Source organism: Hippichthys cyanospilos, chromosome 9, assembly GCF_059441005.1.
Source record: "Hippichthys cyanospilos isolate Australia breed blue-spotted pipefish chromosome 9, RoL_Hcya_1.0, whole genome shotgun sequence".
NCBI lineage: Eukaryota > Metazoa > Chordata > Actinopteri > Syngnathiformes > Syngnathidae > Hippichthys > Hippichthys cyanospilos.
Genome location: NC_142377.1, coordinates 10811503 through 10831949, shown reverse-complemented (window position 1 = coordinate 10831949; position 20447 = coordinate 10811503). Strand labels below are relative to the sequence as shown.

Below are 20447 nucleotides of genomic sequence, written 5' to 3'. Positions count from 1 at the left end.
CAAATAGGATTTGACTGGCATGGATCGGCCGATTGTGGCCGATAATGCTCCCAGGTACATAGATTAACAACCTTGCAAATGTTTCCTTTACATAACTGTTCACTTGAAAGTTTATTTTCATATCCTGTCTCTGATGAACCTAATGAAAAATAATCCTATTTTCATTTGTGCAATTTTTTTCACATATTTTGGTACTGCAACATCATGTGAAATGATAATAGATCTTGTTCTACCTAATTTAATATACAGATGCACTTTAGTCTCAAAGCTATACAATTTATAGCTAGCATCAAAGAGTAGCAGTTGTACACATGCAGTTTTTGAGCAAGATGGCCTTATAAATCAAAACTTAAGAAATATATGAAGAAATTATACTTTGTCTCATTTTCACATTCCGTCTTGCAAAGCCGACTGAAGTAGTATGATGGAGTTTTTTTTTTTTTTGCACTTCTGTAGAATGATGCTGATATCATTTTTAATCGAATCGAATCTTTTTGAATCGAAAATCGATCTTGGATCGAACCGTAGAGCCCAAAGTCGACAGTCAAATATCCCCATCGCTACAGAACAAAGATTCGTCAAAATAGAACTATTAAAGTGCACCACTTGATGAAAGGCGTTTGGTTAAACATGGAGGAGTGGCCCCAAGCCCAAATAACTAGCTTCGTCTCTGATGCACCATGAAAAAAAAAAAGTGTCATGAATTGTCACGGAAGGGAGCAACTTCAAACTTTCACGTGCACCGCATGAGCGCTTACCTGGCCTGACGGTTTTTAACCTAACGGGACCTTTGCAGCTCTTGATGAGGGTCTGCACATCGTACAGCGGTAATCCTGAGATGGGAAGGTTCTCCACCTCCAAAAGAAGCTCTCCTTCATTTAATTTTCCACCGGTGTTGTAAAGCACTTGACTCTGCTTGAGTTGCCCGATGAAAGCGAACTCTCCGTTCTCCGCACCGCCGCGCAGTGGTACGTTCAAGGCCCCGTGGGCATCTTTGAACACGGAGCACTCGTTCAGCCGGGAGGTCCAGTGGTTCTTCCTCAACGCCGGGTTGGACATGTTGGGGACAGCGGCGCCCGAGCCGACGGACGGTGCCGCTGGGGTGTGTTCAAAGAGTCACGAAACAGTGGCTTTATTTCCGAGTGAAGCGCAGCAAACTTTCTGTTGCGTCCACAGAAACATGAGCGCCTTTGGCAGTAGTTTCGCACGCAGCGAGGAATCAAGACATTCCCGTCCACCTGGAAGACATTTCTCACGCCGTGGACACTCTTGTGTCTTCTTCAAACATGTCTGTTGCTTTGGTCCCCCTTTAACGAGGTCATACAAACGTTACATCTGCCGCGATCCCTCTCAGCAATTACCCCACTTCCGTCTTCTAAACTCACTTCAAATTCGGTTTTCTTCACTTTAGACAGAAGCGACGATTGCCGTTGACTCCTCGATCCCGGGATAAATGCTGGTTCGACCAGGTACGACGCTGGTTCTGCTTCTGACTCGCAGCCCCGCACAAGTAGAGCACAGGGAATGTGCTCTGCTCGTGATACATTCATGTGCTGTGGGAAATAGTTGCTTCAAGGTGTGTGCGTCGGAAATGGTCATTGTGATTAGTCACGGGTAAAACAAACATTCGGTTTGAGTGGAAACACTGTGCATCCGTATCACAATTTTGTGGGTGTGTCATGCAAACACTCGTTATTCGTTCATTGTGGAGAAACCTCTTAACTTTAAGTCAGGAACTCTGCGAGTGACTAACGAAAACTAACGTGAATTTACGACGATTAATTGCGGTATATTAGACCGGAATATCGAGTGCTGTGAATGAATTTTCTTGACTGAAGCAGCATTGAAGTAAATTCTAATTAAATAAAGATATATATTCACAATGAACAGTGACATCTGGCGTTTGAGGTGACGTGTGGGGTTAATTGATCATTTTCATTCATTCCTTAAATCTTCATTCATTCTTATGATTTGCAATTGATAGCCCTTGAAGGCACCATCCGTGCAAATACGCATGCGTGGCAGGCGGTTCATATAACGTGCGAAGGGCATGTCAGTCGATATTACACTAATATAGTTGCCAATCTGGCCCAGTTATTTTATTGTATTTATTTATTTTTATAAATGTTATAGTCCATATTGTGTACACATTTCAATGATGTGACCAACGGCAGCATGGAGCAATTGGGAATTTATCCATTATTGATATTTGCATGAAGACCAAGTGGCACTCACTCACTGTGATCCTGCTTGACAAGATTGTTGCATTTCAGGTTGCACAAGTTGAAGTGCATTTTTCGCAATGAGTGAAACCTGCTGAGAGACACACGTCTGTCTCAACTCTACTTGTTGTGCCCTCTTACACTTGCTATGTTATTTAATGAACCGAGGAAAAAAGAATACTTTTTAAAGTCCTCATTGACATATTTTCTTATCTACATAAAGACAGATCTGCTAAGATTGTCACAACATGAACTGGTATTTGGCTGCCTCAAACTTGAAACTTCATATATGATATATACTGGTCTTTAAGATATTACCTACTAAATACTCACTGTATATGTGTATCGGTGACTACTACACTCTAAAACACTTAGGATGAATATAGCCCAAAAGGAACCCATTCAATAATTAGTGCAGTAGAGATTTATTAAAGTTTCCATGCCATCTTTAGACCAAGAGTGCAATCTAGAGTACTGGAAAAATATCACTGTTGCTTCATGAAGCTTCATTTGTTCGTCATGAGAAACGTATTACATCTCTTGTCACATTAATTTAAAACTCCAATGTGCCTGTGGTCATTTGTCTCCATGTGTCCTTGGTGGTGTTTGGTATCGGTTATCAGTAACTACTAGTGATGGACAGATGAAGCTTCATGAAGCATGTGTGATATTTTTTTCACTCTTTTAGGTGGTGCTCTTGATTTACAGATAGAGTGCCATCTAGAGGACTGAAAAAAATTACAAGTGCTTCATGAAGCTTCATATGACCATCACTAGCCTAATGATGGGGAAATGAAGCTTCATGAAGCACATGTGATATTTTTTCACTCCACTAGATGGTTTTCTTGGTTTACAGATAGGGTGCTATCCAGATGAGTGAAAATTAGCTTCACGAAGCTTCATTTGTCTCACACTACATTGACAGCTGAGACAGGCTGAAGCACTATACAGAAAACGGGTGGATGGCTAGTTAAAATAGAAGAGACAAAATGAGCTGAATGCTAATCAAATTGTGAGAATTCTCACCTAGGGAACCTCAGATGAGCTTTTCTCAAATCTGAAAATGCCACTGGAAGCATTTTTGGGGGGTTAGTGTTTGGGGGGTGGGGTCCAAATAAGGGTAAATACTAAGCGTTACAACCTGATCTTTAATCATCATTATCAACAGTTGGGCTATTTAATCATCATTTGAGCTGGCAAACGACCCTTTAAGGCAGCTTAGAAACAAATAGAAAATAACGATTATCGAGAAAGACACTTTGAGCATAACCCAAGGCGCAAGTATGATAAATTATGAACACCCTTGTTCTTGTGCAGAAGACTATTGTGTAAAACAGCACTTACTGGGCTCCGATGATGAAAAATACATCAAGCAGAAGAACTACAGAACAGTGCAAGAAACAAAAGCTTGTGTGCCAAATTGCAGTCACAAGTATCACCCAAATCACATCGACAGAAGAAGCCAGTGGCTCCAACGGTCTTCCTTTTCCACATCCATCACTCCGGATTTGTCAACATATTCTTTCTGGCATTTGCTGCCTCACTGACAGTCCGTGTCACGCCATCACCGTCTTTTACTCCCATGCTCGCGTTTATGAATTTCATCTTTGTGCATGCACATCTGCGCGTTAGGTCTTCCACGTGAATTACGTTAAGCTTCGGCGGTAAATTGCATGCTTAGCGTACGATTGGCCCGTATGTCAACATCTTCGGCGTGACACGTAATGTCGTAAATTTCACAAGTGAAACATCTGCAGAACGATCATATTAAAATGCTGCAAACCCGCCATGGAGTGTTGTCACTGAATAATAGCTTTCATATTGCCAATATTCAACCCGTGCAGTTTGGTGACAGCATAAGAAATGAGGAATTCTTGAATGGTTATCTTAAACTGTCCATCCGTTGTTTCCTTTCCCTTTGGCCAGTGGGACAAGAAGGAAACAGACAATTGTAATAAGGCTGCTTTCACATGGTTTTTTTTTTGTTTTTTTTTGGGGGGGGGGGGGGTGTAGTAAGCATCTACTATTTGCATCTACTATTTACTATTATTCATTTTAATTCTGTGACATTTGTGTCTACTATGGTGGACAGTTGTTTTGTTTTATATCTTTTGACTGATTCAAGCTACTCTACTAAGTCCTCGTGTGCTCACTCAGGGACATTCTGGCCTTTCCATTGATGTTTTATGTGTTTGAGTGGGATACAAATTGTTGTCTTGCTGAGACAAGACAGATACAAATGTGAACGCCAATGACCAGGCTGGCGCTCAGGAAGATAAATGTAACATTATGGTATGGTTTTAACGTCTAATAAAGAATATGTGTACGATTGCAGTAAATGGTTAGAGTGCATCAAGGTAAAAACAATGGGCAAATATGAAACGGGCCATCCACGTATTCAAGCGTATGTATTTAATGCCATAAGCAGGCCGTAGGCCCCACGTGACGTCGTAGTCAAAGTGGCGTGACTGTGCGCTGATGCACCATTTCGCACATCCTTAAAGCCGCATCTGCATCATTCATAAATAAGTCAAACCACGCAAATGCTCTTATTGCTGAAGCCTGTAGCTGCACTATAACATGACTCGACGTAAGCCCGCCCCCTCACCCCGTTCCAATCACGTGAGCCTTGTTGAAGTCACTCACCCATGATTTATTTGCTCATCGCTTAACACGAGCCCTGTAAATGAACAGAACTTTTTTTTTTATGCCTAAAATTTTACTTTAATCTTCTTTACCTCCGTGGCCAGATAATGCCTTATTCATTGTAATAGCCACAAAGCATTAGAGGGAATGAGAGAGGAGATTGGGAGAAAGAGTGCGAAATCCTTCTTTGAACCAAAGCACCGCTGTAAAAGCTCAGAACTGCTCGCTAAGATTAAGGATGAACCGCTCGGGCCATCAGATAATGAGAGTGGGTTGTCATATCGCCGCCAGAAACTGCAGGCCTTTTTTTGCGGCGATATTTCTACTATTGTAGTGTACTGAAATTATTTTTAGAAGTTGGCCTCACTGAGCTTCATCCCGGAATGAATTATGTGCATGATGCGCCAATTTTGATTACTTACATTCACGTTTGCAGACCTGGCAACCATTTCGGCAATAAAACTTCCATAGGAACTGGAAGCTGCACATATTTAACGCTTCCATTACTTTAATGAAGCGCAGAACAGCATTTTTTTTCTAATATGCCTAAATATTGTAAACCTGCACATGCTGTCAGTGGTTTAACCTTTGTGGAGTATTTTGTTCAATCTTTTGATATTTATATCAAAGGAATTTTGCTTCAAAGGGAAAGCATTGAGAGAAGGCACCAGGGAGCTGAAATTTTACCCAGATGGCGACAACATGTCAAAGTTAAACTTGGTACTTTGTTTTGAATGACAAGCTCACAGAATGTTCTCATCAGCAAATTTCATGATATGCATTTAAGGATGTTGCATGGAATTATGTGTAAGAAATAATGGTACCATACAACTGTTGTAAATGGTTAGTGTTAGTAAAGCGATAAAATAACGGACAAATATCGTCCATTTTTCGGCTGGCCAGATAATCTCAATTTAAAATTGATTTTAGTAAAGATACAATTCTTTAGTACTGCCTGCGGAACTACTGCATTTCATGAATGTTGAGTTTGATCTAGTTTTAGTGCAGTTAAGACTAATAAATGTACAGTATCTCGGTTGAACTGCGATTCGAACTGAACAGAATGTGAAACCAAGATCTCGTGACATTGTTTAACTGCTACTGTACGTTTGCACAGGGAGTTTTCTGTCTGTCAACAAATGATGGTTGTGTTCACATGTTCAGCCAAGGCACACCTACAGCGCATATAGTGATCTCACCCATTACACAGGGGCAGATTTGCAAACAATGAGTTTTGTTCTGGAAGCTAGCTAAACCTATCAGTTAATGAAAATAATTATTTAAAAGAATGTTTTTTTTTCAAATGATAGGATCCATGCAACGATACCAAAATATTAAAGGTTTGCTAGTAAGTTATAATAACACTAATTGAGTCACTAATGACAGTGACAAGAGCCCCCTTGTGGCCATGAGGAACAAAGCCGTGAAGAAACGGTCCCCCTGTATCCAACTGTCCCCACACATATGGCTTTGGATGTGCTCAGTTGATATTTCATCAAGTATTTCAAACATTGACACAATGATATGTTTTTTATAATTCGTGTTCATGAAATTGTCGCCGCTGCCTTAAAGGTGCAATAAAGATTTTTAAATGTTAAAAAAACAACATATATTCCAATACACGTGCTCGAACGTTGACTTGATGTCATTCGTCATTCGATTAGGGTGGGAAATTGATTCAATCTCGCTCGGATTTTGCCAGTTTCGACCTCTAAGCGTTTGTGGTGAATGTGAACAACAAAGAAAGCTGATAATGACAATTATTATCACTAGAAGTTTTATTTTGAAGTTGTTTTCTGACTTCGCAACGCGGACCTCACAGTTCAAAAGGGCGTTCAAATGCACTTTTGGCAGTTGGATGATTCACACTTCCCACTTTCCTCAAACGCAGCATATGACATCGTAGAGGCATTCATGGTGATGGTTCAGAACAGGTTTGAGTTTGAAAACAGACCCACTGCTGGTTTCACATTTACTCGAAGGGAAGAGGAGAAATTTACGCGACAAACAAAACACATCACCTGCACGTGATAAATAGACACATGTTGGTTGCAGTTACGCGTAATGCCTGAGGATGTCGTCGTTTTTCTAGCAAATTATAGCTTCATTGATGCACGTTTAAAGCACCATTTTTTAAGCGAGACTGAATTTCAAGTGAGGTGTTTTGTGCCCAAAACTGGCCTGCATGAGATTGAAAAACTACCAGTCACTGTGCCCCCGTTATTGATGTTTAAATAAAAACAAGGGTACGACGTTTTGAAGTACTACAATTCTTTGGTGGAATGGAACATCATAAAACCTTCAGTTATTACCCAAACAAATCCATTTGCTTGGGTAATAACACGTTTTATGATGTCAAAACAGCCTTCTGCTTCAAATATTAGCCGGGATATAAAGATAAATCCTCACACAAGACATGGGAAGGCACGAGAAGTAATTTATCAATTAATGTTGCAAAATAAATGTTGCTTATGAAATGAATTACAGTAACATGACGCAAGGCAATAACATTATTGAAGGTAACTGTCACATTCGTCATGATGTAAAAATAATATCTTTATTGTATTTCAGGGGAGATGCATTCACAACCTTGTTTTTTTTTTTTTTAACTTTTAGGACACACACATTCTTGACAATTTTCCATCTAGATGGGGAATAATAATTCATCATCTAATGGCAGTACATTTGCTTGAGGTGACACTTCATGACAAAAGACAAGTTAGTTTAAACAACCACGGTGAGTGATAGTTGTTCATAATAAGATTCCAGTCATTTCATTCACAAGTTTGTGAGAACTTCATAAAGATAAACAATTTCATAGTCTTGTCTTCCAGGTACAATATATTAGGAACCTTCAAATTGCACATAAAACACTGAGGACACTGTAACAAAAACAAAAATTGCACGTTTAAGCGATATGAAGTAAATGATCTCTGGATGGAATTCGTGATGGGAAAATGAAGCTTCATGAAGCACTTGATATTTATTTACTCCTCAAGTTGTGCTTCTGGTTTAAAGATAAATGCTCTCGCAGTGGAAATGAATTAATTTTTCAGTGCCTTTAGAACAAGAGTGCCATCTCAAAAACTGAAAATGAATCACATGCTTCATAAAGCTTCATTTGTCACTAAATGAAACCCATTGTGATCATTAAAAACAAACATAAAAAGAACATAGCACCTGATTACAACGTCTACTGCACAAAAAGTACAATCAAATGGACACACTGATACCATGCGGGGACAAACGTGACCACAATGTGCAAAACTTCAAATAGGCTGAACTCCTTCAAATCGGACCTAAAAGCTACAGAAGTGTGTTTATGTATCAGAGGAGGCACTTTAGCCTGGCCGTCAGCCGCGTGAACAGGAAGTGCACCCAAAGGAGAGGAAAGGCGACAACGGGGCACCTTGAAGGAAACGCGGGGTACACTGGGGGCCGCAGCAGGGTCAGAGGTGAGCAGGGACGGTCTGAAGGGCGTCCTCAGTGGTTCGATGGATGTTCACGTTCTGGAAAGAGCAACGCATCAGTGTCAGAGGTCTTCTCAACCTGAGTTGGACACGTATGTCAGCTATGATTGAAAGCATGATGGATTTTTTTTTCCTTACTTACAGTGGCTAGACTTCTGTTAACACATTCGCAGAGATATCTGAACGAAGCTTCATGAAGCACTTTTACTTTTTGAATCTTCTAGGTGGCACGCTTGGTTCAAAGAGACATTGGAAATTTGAACAAGCATTTATTTTTAAACCAAGAGCACCATTCTGATTTAAAAAAAAAAAAAAAATCACAAATGCTTTATGAAGCTTCATTTACTCATCACAACTCATTCATCACCAGCTAAGTAAATATGGATATGAAATGTATAGCTGTTAATGGCAGCCATTTAAAAATTGATGACACCTTTAACAGTCAGTGGCAATGAATGTGTTAATTGATTTTGTACATTTGGGTATTTTTGTGTCTTAACTTTATAAAAACATTTATTTCTTGTGGTATTGGTATCTCAAGTATTCAATTCAGGTGCAAGAGTAGCAGCGTTTGCAAATCAATTCATTAGATGTGGTACTGTTCGATATGTAAAAGTAGTTTTAAATAATATTGTGATGGGAAAATCAAGTTTCATAAAGCACTTGTGATTTTTGAACGCCGCTAGATGGTTCTCTTGGTTTAAAAATATTAAATGTTGGTGCAGTAAAAATATATTGAATTTTGATTCTTTGAAATAAACGTGCCATTCAGAGGAGTTAAAAATATCACAAGCACTTCCTGAAACTTCATTTTTTCATCACTGATATTTTATCAACAAATATGTTGAAAAGTATCAAGAAATAACTAACGAGTGGGCTTGTAGAAATGCTGAGTGAAGGAAGTTTATTTGGAAACAGTTAACATTGTCATTGTGTCAGTGATTTGAGGAAAAAAAACAAACATTTTCAAATAAATACTTTTAGCTAGACTTCAATGATTCGTAGCGTAAGAATGAGACATCCTACACATTTTGGTGAAGTGCAAAAAGTACAAGTACTTTGTAAAAAAAAAAAGAAGTAATACAGTCACATCATAAGGGGGAAAAATATGAACAAAAACTTGATAGGATGACGTACTAGTCATGTTACTTCACATTTGGGAGCCTTGATGTCCACAACAATCATTTCATTTGTTCTCCGAAAAAAGAGAGAACATTCATGACACGGGGTCCGTGTCATATTATTAGAAATAATCAAGAATGAACTGGATTCCAGTCAGCTATCAGCGTCATCTACCGTTAAAGGACGCACGAGTGCAGGAAGCGCAGATGAGGCTGGAGAGGAATAGCATGAGAGGAAGGTGAAGAGCAAAGAGCTTGGCAGGTGCAGTGTGCATCGGAAGGCGCACAGCGAGATGCGTGTGCAATGAGGGCTAAAAAAATAAAGGGGGGGGTAGTGCCTCATTGGTGAGCTGGCACTGTTAGCAGAGCCTCCTCTGACATCCGTGACACCTCTACGTTCTGTTCCATGGTGAGGGGGGAAAAAAGCACACACAAATGGGGAGGGATCAAAACGATGTGGGCAACATTCAGGGTGATATTTGCCTAACAACTGTTAGACTGGTAAGCCATGATTCCAACTTATTCGACTAAAAAAAAAAAAAAAAATAGTGGGGGGTGTTTTGGACCAAATGTCTAAGTGGACATTTGGCAAAACAATGGTATTCCCACAACACAAAAAGATGTTTAGTTTTAACCCCTCGATGCCAATTGTCACAAGAACTCGCCACCAACCCAAATACATTACCAAAACATACACTGGAACTTTTTGAAACCTTAAGTTTCTTTGGTTGGATGGACTGGCTCATGCTATGCAAACCTGTGTAATATATTTTAAAGTTCATGGAATACCAATGACAAGTATTTTTGAAAATACTTGATAGATTCGGTTTGATACAAAATCACGACAGTCAGCCACAATAGCTTTTTGACGTGCTCGCTATTAACGCTTTCAGTGCCGTAAGGATAGATAGCAATCTTTCATACGATACCACCCATATTTACACACATAGCAAACGATATTGTGTCAGCCTTGAAAGAGGAGTGAAAATACGAAATATAGTGGCCCTTTGGAGGTTTCCTTTGGCACTAAAAGAGTTAACAGTGAAAGGTCAAACTGAGTGTGAGCAAAGAAAAGTTAACTTGTGTTTTACAATAGTACAGTTGTTTTAAGTATTGTAATTCCTGAAAATAACTTTTCAAACAAAAACAAAAGACTATACATACCAAGATAGGAACAGGTGCCTTTTTTTTTTTTAAACAATCTATTACCATTGTTGCCTGTTCATTTAAATCTATTTTTTAAATCTATTTTATGTGCTATACTAAAACTAACACTCAATTTAGTATCTATTTGACAGCAAAACAGACCTTTTTTTTAAACTTAATAATTTTAGGTGCCAAATGTGCAGTTTCATTTTTTTTTTTCCCCCCAGATACACAAAATACACAGGCTTTGTGTGCCATGCACGGACAATTTTGTAAGAGCCATTTGTGTCTCCAAAGTGTGAAGTGTGCAATAAGGGAGTTTTTTAACCCGATTACCATGCCAAGTCTTGAAAAATAATCATGTTGCAGCTATTCCGTTTTGTCCAGTTGGTGTGGGTCATTTGGGGTGTGTGTGGATGTGTACGCATGAGCGATCGTACGTACCTCAGGTTTTTCTCTGTGTGTGTTAACCGCGTCTACATTGAGGCCGATGGACTCCACCTTACAGCCTGGCGGCAGGGGGTTAAACTTGTCAGAAGAGGGCTGGCTACGGTTACAAACGTGTAAATGTTTGTCAGAAACCTACCGTAAGCTACTGGAGTGAGCTTCAACACGGTGTGCAGTGGGCACTTCAGGTAGGGCAGCTCCTCTGTGTGAATACAAAACACACAGGGACACAATCATGAGACATGACACAACCACTTCAAAGACATCTTGACCTATTTTTTGAAGTTATGAGGTATTGCTTGGTAGAAATTAAAAGATAAAACCTAGTGCAGTGAATACATATAAAAGATAAAACCTAGTACAGTGGATACATAGATCATCTTCACTGCATCTTTAAATCAATAGTGCCATCTAGAGGAGTAAGAAAATACCACAAGTGCTTCATGAAGCTTCATTTGTCTATTACCAGCACTGTGTATTGAGTCAATCAAGTCAATATCAACAGTGATAAGCTTCCTCACATGGTCCAATCTACCAGACTGACCTGCGGTCTTGTCCAGGAAGTAAGCCAGCAAGCAGCGCATGACAGCCTGGTGACAGATGACCAGCACGTTCTCCTGTCTTTCCAGCTCCATGATGACCGGTTCCAGGCGCTGCACCAGGTCCTCGTAGGACTGAGTCAACAACAAAAACAATTACAGAAAACTACTCGTCCAGTGGGAATGTATTAAATGTCCCCTTCTTTGAACCAAAAGTGCCATCAGTGAAAAAAAAATATCACAAATGCTTCGTGAAGCTTCATTTGTCCATCACTAGTTTACCCCAAAGTCACGCATCCTATCATTCATGCCTACATCCACAATTGTAATATTTATGCTGCAACTGACCTCTCCTTTTGGGTAGCGGTAACGGTACTTGTCTTGGTCTCGCAGCGCAAATTCCAGCGGGTAATTATCTTGAATCTCCTCATACATCATCTCCTCGCACACACCCTGAAGCGTCACCAGAAACGCGCATTGACCAACGCTCTGCACCGAGCGCATGCTGTAAGCTGGAGCGCGGCACTCACGGCGTCAATCTCGTTGAGGACCTTCCACTGCTCGTACGGAACACTGAGAGCTTCTGCCGTCTGGATGGTTCTCTTCATTTGACTGGTCCATACCTTCAGGTCACTGATGCCTTGAGCCTGGATGAACTGGCCTAGCTTTTTGGCAAACTGCAAATCGGGAGAATACAACAGAAAAGTTGACGCAAACGGACGGTGACAGATTTCTACTTTTGGCGGGCGTGGCTTCATTACCTCTTTGCCTCTCGACGTGAGACCAGAGTCGCCCCCGATGCAACCCTTGACATTGAGCTCACTTTCTCCATGGCGACACAGGTAGATGGAGCGAGGCGTGATGTGGATGTTCATCAGATAATAGACGATCCGACTCTGGATGTGGTCCAACACTCGGTTGACCAAATAGCGCTGACCAACATCCATGATTTTGATGTAGGAAAGATCTCTAAATGGAGATCAGCAAGGAACATTGAAATCGCGAAATGTTAAATTTGTTAAGTTGGGGAAAAAATGGGATGTTTACCATAAACATATCTATTGTTCTTATTCTTTAGACAAGACCAGCAGGAAACTTGTCTGGTGTTTCGCTATGCACGGTTTGATACACACAATTATTCTGCCAAACCTCACCTGTCCAAGACCTCATCCAGAGTCTCATAAGAGTTTTCATAACACTTGATCCTCTTCATAAAGTCTTCCACCGCCTCTTCGGTATTACAGTTGGTGTAATCAGGGCTGCCCAGCTTCACTTGCTAAAAACACAAAATCCAATGAGGGCAACTCGCTAAACAGTAAAATGAATTCTAAATCTACATTCTCACCACAATGTTCTCCTGGATTACATCTGGGTCTTCACACACAGATTCCACAAAGAACACCTGAAGCAAACACGCAAGAATAATTGTGGATTATAATATGGATTTAAGACATTACAGCCAATCACAAACTATCATCCAATCGATTTAAAGCCTATTATTAAGACGGCTTTGCTGTTTACCTTGAAGCCATTCTGCTCAGCAAACTCAATGATGGTTTCCCTCCTTTCTCTGGTGGTGTTTGTTGCGTCAAAAACCTGTGCGCCACAAATAGAGAAGTGACAATGAAGGCACTGCACAAAAAACTGAGCAGCATCAAACGCCTAAGCCAACAAGGGACCTACCGCAACTTGGCCTCCTTCTTCTGTGAGGTATTGTCGTACATCGTTCAAAGCTGCCGAAGCACATTGTCTGCGAACGTCACACGTAAGACCATTTGATGAGAATCAAAGACTTGTGTGTTTTGAGAACAATGCTTTGAGACTCCTACCTTCTGATCTTTAACCCTTCCTCATTGTCTGGACGGAAGAACTCAAAGGACTTGTAGATCTTCACACACTCTCTCCTGTATTGTCCGACATTGAACTCTGGAAGAGTCACAAGGATTATGATCAACTTTACCATTGTTCCTATTCCTAATATAGTCTTCTTCAGCATTGTTCTTCGTTATCCTTTTGTAAATTCATGGGAAGGTAGAAATGAAGCTTCAGGAATTATTTGTAATATTTTTTCACACTTCTAGAAGACACTCTTGGTTCAAAGAGGCAGGTGAAATGTAATACTTTTCCACTGCACAAGCATTTATCTGTAAACCTAGAGGACCCTCTAGAAGAGCGCTTCAGGTATTTTTTGCAAAGACCCTTCCAAAGGAAAGGAAATATCTTCAATGTTTAAACCTGAAGAAAACGTTTTATATCACATTAATCATTACCGTGTTTTCAAAAAATCTTGACAGCAATTTAAAGCTTCTAACCCCTGCAGATTTGACAATGAGAGCGCCACAGCACCACTAGGAGGTGTACATGTGCAATTACACTACACAGAGCAAAAGCAAAGCCCGTTTCCCTGCGTTTCCCCTGGGGCGCTTCCCACCGTTTGAGAAAGACTGTTCTAGAAGAATACAATAAATACCATAGGTGCTTCATGAAGCTTCATTTTCCCATCACTAGCAGAAAGATGTACCTCTGGTGGGAACCCCTATCCAGTTGAGATAGCGTGTCAGCTTCTTGGAGATGTAGGTCTTCCCCCGAGCAGGAAGGCCCACCGTCACAATCAGGGTAGGACAGTTGGTCATACATACTGAAACGAAAGAGAAATTGGACACTTGATCATCTTGCTGCACTACGCCGCTCTTAAATTTGGTGAATCATCTCAATGTCATCTCTGTGAAGAACGCATCAGCATCAGGCATTGTGAAACAGCACTTTTACGATCCAACACATGTGCTCATCATTAGCAGTTGCCTAATCGGGTCAGCGTTTGCACAGATGACTGGGGCAGGGGGCATTGCAATTGTTCAATTGCTCCACCTCAAGACAGAAAATGGCTGATTAATGTAGAGATGCCAAGCACTTAAAAAAATACTTAGGCTCCCGTGCTATTACCTGCACTGAAATATAAACAAATCCAAGGGAACAATTGTATAGTTAAGATACAGTACATACCCAGATACCAGTGAATTGTCACAAGATAACATCTGTTTTCTAATAGTACTAATGGGACATCAATAACATGTTCCATGCAACCCCACAAGTCTAATTATGGAATTCTGATTAATATTGTGTCTGTGGAATTGTGAATTTCTTTTGAGGGGACAGGCATTTTACTTAATGATGTCAACTGAAAATGACACCACTCAGAACTTGTGAACGTCACATGCCCTAAATCAGAAGACAGGTGAGTTGTGATTGTTTGTTACGTGAGCAACTGTGATATAATGTACAGTCGATAGTGACAAAAAACTAAAGACAAAATGGCCACCCCTGAGATGGAAGAATGGTGGTTTTTACTGCTTAATTCATATTCCATAAAGACAATATTAGAATTCTACCTTTAGACAAATGTGGTGTCACAGAGCATATGATTGTAAAGAAAAGTGTTGGGTTGAAGACAACGTGAAAATTTTGTGTTTCAGCTTTGTGTTTGACGCCTGTGCTTGAGTTAGCTCAAAATATATTAAAAAGATACAACTGATTCATGAAGCATTTTGAAGCCTAATTTTCCCCTTACTAGGGCTAGCATAAATGTTTAAACAACTTGCCATAAGCGAGCTTCTATGGAGAGTTTAATTATTTTGCCATTTTCAGCAGTAAATACAGTCATATTTGTCAATAATTTGATGATTTCATTGTTACATTTAACACATGGCAAAACACAACACATTTTGCCCCTCCCCGTCGACTTAAAATGACATCACAAGTCGCCTCGATATCAACCAATCATGGTAAAGCTTGCTAATGTCACATGACGTCCACTTATTTAGCCATTTTTAACTGAAACGTTTAAAATTTCCCTACTATAATTTAATATTATTTATTTAAAAAAACTTCCAAAGTAATCAAATTAACTAATGAATTAATTAAAAAAAAAAACTTTTAAAACACATATTTCCACTTGCTGTCGACGTAAAATGACATCACAGATGCTGAAGACTCAGGTAATTAATAATCAAGGGCTTCTTGTGCATGTCACATGATCAATAGGAGCCTTTAGCGTGATGTCATCTTCCATCGACAGCAAATAGAAAAAAAAGTTTTAAAGGTATTATTCACATGAAAAATATTAAACAAATTTGTCAAATCTTAAGTTTTGGAGCATGTTATTATTATAATTATTATTTATTTTATTTTGTTTATAAATTGAATCTGGAATAAATGTTTGATGGTCTTATTTCTCATTCTAATCGTATTCAGACCCGTGGACAAATGTCCGAATCACACAAATAGACCACGTACTTGTGATTCACCACCGGTCGTCACGTCTCTTTTTTGCTCAGCCAAAGAGTCTGACGTAAAACGCAGTAGGACCGAAGGACCGCATTAGCAGCACTGGCGCTAACGGTTCTTAAGCTAGCAGCACATGACGCGACTCAAAGCGAGACTGACTGGTTTAGCGCACTGCGTTTAGCAAATTTTGCAAACGAAAAAGGAGCATTCTGAATTTAAAAAAAAAAACGTGGATCAAAACCACGCCGTCGCCATCGCCATACGCACCCCTCCTTTGAGAAATGTGCCTCTCAGGAAGGCCATTTTTACACGGCATCCAAATCTTCTTGAGGGGGTTTTGCGTGAGTTCCCTCGGATTCGGCGGCGCCGTTTCCTCCATTGCGTCTTGAGGAGACGAGGAGGACGCCGCGAGAGGGACGCGGGGTCTTTTCCCGTGATGCTGCTCGGAAGGCGACCGGGGTTTCATGGTGGAAGGCTCGACGAGGATGCAAGCCACCGACCGTCTCAGCCTCCCACTCGATCGCGCTATGTTACGTCACATGCAGTGTAGCCTCGCAGGAGACGGACCGACGGGGTCGTAATGACCGCAATGAACGCGCATTCATATTACCGTAATCACGACACGCGGATTATTGCTGTCGCGGGTCTGGTGAAAATTTTCACGAATCAAAATATTATTTCAGTTTAGTTTTTCTGTTATTTTCATTGTTGTTTGTGTTCGGGTTGATCACTTTTCATGCATCCTTGTTTTTAAAATGTTTTTCTGTTTAAATTATGTATGTCCCAGTCACATTTTTTGCAACCTAGTTTGAGATTTGATGTTGAGGATCTGCCAATACCGATACCTCGGCAGTGTATCAAGCACGAAGAAAAATATCCAAATTGCCATTTTAAATTTTAAATATATTTAAACATAGATAGATAGATAGATAGATAGATAGATAGATAGATAGATAGATAGATAGATAGATAGATAGATAGATAGATAGATAGATAGAAGAAAAGTCTGCTAAATCCTGCTAAATTGACATGTTTTGTATTGTACACATAAATATATCGTTTATTGTAGCAATATTAGTATAGTTTTTTGGTTTGTTTGTACTAGCTAATTTTAGTTGTTCTGTTCCTATACTGGTTACTGACCTAAATTCAAATATCCCCACAACTAATGACAAATGTTCTTAGTTCATATGTTTAAAATCAGGAACTTGCCACCATCTCTGGCTCGGTTGTCAGTACAATAAACGTTTTTTTTTTCTTTACACAGTACTGTAGTAAGTAGAGAAGCTCATTGTAAACATTGACCGTTAGATGGCAGTACTGTACTTTCTCCATGACACATTGCATGTTGATGCCGACTTGTTTAACATTAGCGTTGTCAGCGCATCAACCCAGAAATAAATTGGGCCAAAGTCCTATAACTATTTTTGATGTATTGTCTGCCTTTCAATGAAACACAATACCAGTAAACCATCAAATAAAGTCATATTCAATATTCGTTTACAGTTTTTTTTGCACCACAACTATTGCATTGTTTTACACATACGTACAGTGATAAATGATTGTTGTATTACTATAGCGCAACATGTTAAAATGCTTTTATCGTCTCGTTATATATTAAACTATGTGCGACCTATATATGACGTGATACCATAGACTCAAATGTGCCAGCACGCTAACTCTTGGCCAATTTTAGAAGATAGGATATAGGCCAACCCTATAGCCTCCTGGTGTTCAAAAGGGTGTCACAGCAAGACCACACATATATATATATATATATATATATATATATATATATATATATATATATATATATATATATATATATATATATATATATATATATATATATATATATATATATATATATATATATATATATATATATATATATATATATATATATTTATTTATTTATTTATTTATTTATTTATTTATATATACCAAAAACAAATGTCCACGCGAGTTTGACACCTGTGGTATAGCAAAAACTGAGTTTGCGCAGCGGCGCAAGAATACTTCCCCACTGAACGGTTATCGCCGGTACCATTTCCATTTGATCGTTTCACATTTATTATTTCGCAGTGCAGAAACATTACGAGTCTGCCTTTATTACTGTCGCACTTTTTAAGGCGTTTGGTCCTTACATCCACATTCCGATTAGCCTCGCGGTTATCGCCCGTACGGTTTTAACTTGATCGTTTCAAATGTATAACTGCGGTGTTTTTCTTACACGTTACGATTCTGACTTTACTACTGTCGGCACATCTTTTAGTGTTGGGTCTTTAGCCTCTCCCTTCCAGCAGCTAACAGCTTTTAGCCCAAGCTGGACCAGAGTCTCCAGTCCCCTCCTTACTGGCAATGAAAGCGAGCGACCGTGCCAATCATGCATTTCTATGTAAAACATGCACGAATTCCAGTAAGCTCCAAGCAGCGTATCACGCTACAAGCGACGCAATCAATGAGCCATCAAAATGAGCGAGAAGCTTTGCATGAGCAAGGCGAAAATCAAAAGCTGCAATCGAGTGTTAATACGGTGAAATTTCAACAACTACACGCACTGTCAAATATATGTGTTGGAATACGAAGCATTTCGCGCAACTGCGCGTGCGCTTGGCAAAAGGCAGCGTCGGGAGCTTGTTGTTGTTATGTAGGGTAAAGGTCTCGGTGACAGCGCCAGCGCGGAGACATCACGTCCACTCTTGTTTACGTCTACCCGCTCGCGCGCTTCTGTCCCACGTTTCGACGCAGCGTTACAGCCCCGCCGCTACAACGGCAAGCGGAAAGCTTCTTACCGGCTCTTCCCTGGTTCTGTGGCGGCTTGGATCGGCCGCAGCAGCCTCTCATCATGGAGCGTCTGTGTACGGATGGAGCCGCACTGATGCTTATTATGGGAGCGAACGCTCACGCGCACACGCGCACATCGAGTGTGTGAAGAGAGACGTTGGGCTTCCTGCAAAACTGAAAGGAATTAGGTAGCAGTACCTGCCCCCCCTTTGCACCCTCCCACAACACGCACACATGCACACGAGATACACACACCCTCCTACAGCCTCCAGGGAAGTGTCCCCACTATGATGACAGTTCCCTTGACAGTGATAGTTAAATATAGCAAATATGCATTGCAGGAAATATTGTATTGTATAAACATAATGGTTTAGTTATTAACTGCTAGCAACACAGTTGTCAACTAGTTCAGTTTTTTCCTCAAACGTGACCCTGAGACGCAGCCTTTTCATTTGTGTCCACCTTTATGTCAATATTCTCTCAGCAAGACAAGAAAGTTATTTGCATCCCGCCAAACACTCAAGACATCTTCGGAAAGGCCAGGATGTCCTCTACTGAGTACACTAGGACTTAGTAGGGTGGGCTCGAATGTGTCAAAATCTATAGGCGATGGATCTCGATTTTCTTCAATAATTCAAGACGATTACGATTTTAATTGAAGAATAAACTAAACAAACCTTTATTTAACCCTCCTATTATGTGAAACAACCATTTTCAAAGTTAAAGTAAACGTTTTTTTTCCTTACATCTGCTTGGCTTATTATGTTGCCAACATATCCATTAAAAATGGCATTTGTGGACATTTTTGTGAGTGCCTTTTTACAATAGAATGCTTTGAATTTTTGTTACAATTGTTTGAGGGTGTTCCCTGCCTACTGCCCGAGGTCATCTGGGATAGGCACCAGCAAGCCTGTGACCCTTGTTAGGATAGGCAGCTACGTAAAATGGATAAATTAATTTCTTTGCAACTGTTTTTTTGATTACAAAGCAAAACCCTGGTCAAAATGACCCAGAGATATATTATTGCTATTATTGCCCAGGAATATTAACCCCTGGGTGTCCGGGGATTTTTCACTAGCCTGGCCTCGTTATCACCCAATTTGGGCTGATTTTGAAACGGTCATAATTGCAAATCTAAATATATATTTACTTTCAACCCCTCAAAATGTTCAGTGGCATTAACCCTATCCATTCATTAAAAAAAAAAAAAAATGTGTGTGTGTGTGTGTGTGTGGGGGGGGGGGGTGTCTACACTGCTTTCTTTACAAAAATTGTAAAAATGTGATCATTGCAAAAGTAACTACGCTGCATACACTCAAACAAATGACATCGTGAAAAAGGCCAGGATTTTTTTCTAGAGCACACTAGTCGCTCAAATATGTCAAAAGAGAGAGACCAAAAACAAATGTCCACTACAAAGCACAAAAATGAATGGGCTGAGTTTCAGGAGGGTGTACCCTGTACCTCTAAGACAGAGCACACAGGTACTTGCGCATGGATATTAAGATTATTTTTTAGTGACACCGGCAGTGAGGGAGACATTTGACACTGTTATTACTGTAATTTTTCGACTCGCACCCACATTCCTAAAACGCATTGGGTTAATTGAAGCTGCTAAACAGCACACCGGTGTGAATGCTTCTGTTTACTGAACAATTACTTCCACCCAATGAAATGAATTCATTTAATGAATCCATTAATAATCAATAATTTTGTTGATCCCATGGGTATTTTTAGCCCATCTTGGAGGGTGCCCGAGCATTCGTAAATGCAAACCTAGCACCT

At 40.0% G+C, this 20447-nt stretch overlaps 2 protein-coding genes across 6 annotated transcripts in view; both read right to left on the bottom strand.

The window, feature by feature from the left end:
- magi1b (membrane associated guanylate kinase, WW and PDZ domain containing 1b) overlaps nucleotides 1-1502 on the bottom strand; it is a 106422-nt gene extending 104920 nt beyond the window's left edge. For both annotated transcript variants that reach the window (XM_088422791.1, XM_088422792.1), the window contains exon 1: nucleotides 759-1502. In XM_088422791.1, the coding sequence (XP_088278917.1) occupies nucleotides 759-1059 (301 nt within the window). In that variant the 5' untranslated portion in view covers nucleotides 1060-1502. The remainder of the gene's footprint in view (nucleotides 1-758) is intronic.
- A 5901-nt stretch (nucleotides 1503-7403) lies between these two features.
- On the bottom strand, nucleotides 7404-18842 carry pfkfb4a (6-phosphofructo-2-kinase/fructose-2,6-biphosphatase 4a). 4 transcript variants are annotated; one of them, XM_088423381.1, is made up of 14 exons: nucleotides 18671-18841; nucleotides 14113-14229; nucleotides 13421-13517; nucleotides 13275-13341; nucleotides 13113-13187; nucleotides 12937-12993; nucleotides 12746-12867; nucleotides 12353-12560; nucleotides 12122-12268; nucleotides 11940-12044; nucleotides 11597-11726; nucleotides 11192-11254; nucleotides 11050-11114; nucleotides 7404-8377 (listed from the first exon to the last, which is right to left on the bottom strand). In XM_088423381.1, the coding sequence occupies exons 1-14, from the start codon at nucleotides 18723-18725 to the stop codon at nucleotides 8318-8320; spliced, it is 1368 nt and encodes a 455-aa protein (XP_088279507.1). In that variant the 5' UTR covers nucleotides 18726-18841; the 3' UTR covers nucleotides 7404-8317. The 4 variants fall into 4 exon arrangements, with proteins under 4 accessions (XP_088279507.1, XP_088279505.1, XP_088279508.1 ...); XM_088423379.1 differs by lacking the exon at nucleotides 18671-18841 and adding an exon at nucleotides 16143-16416; XM_088423382.1 differs by lacking the exon at nucleotides 7404-8377 and adding an exon at nucleotides 9217-9858 and having other exon boundaries at nucleotides 18671-18842.
- Nucleotides 18843-20447: the final 1605 nt, after the last annotated feature.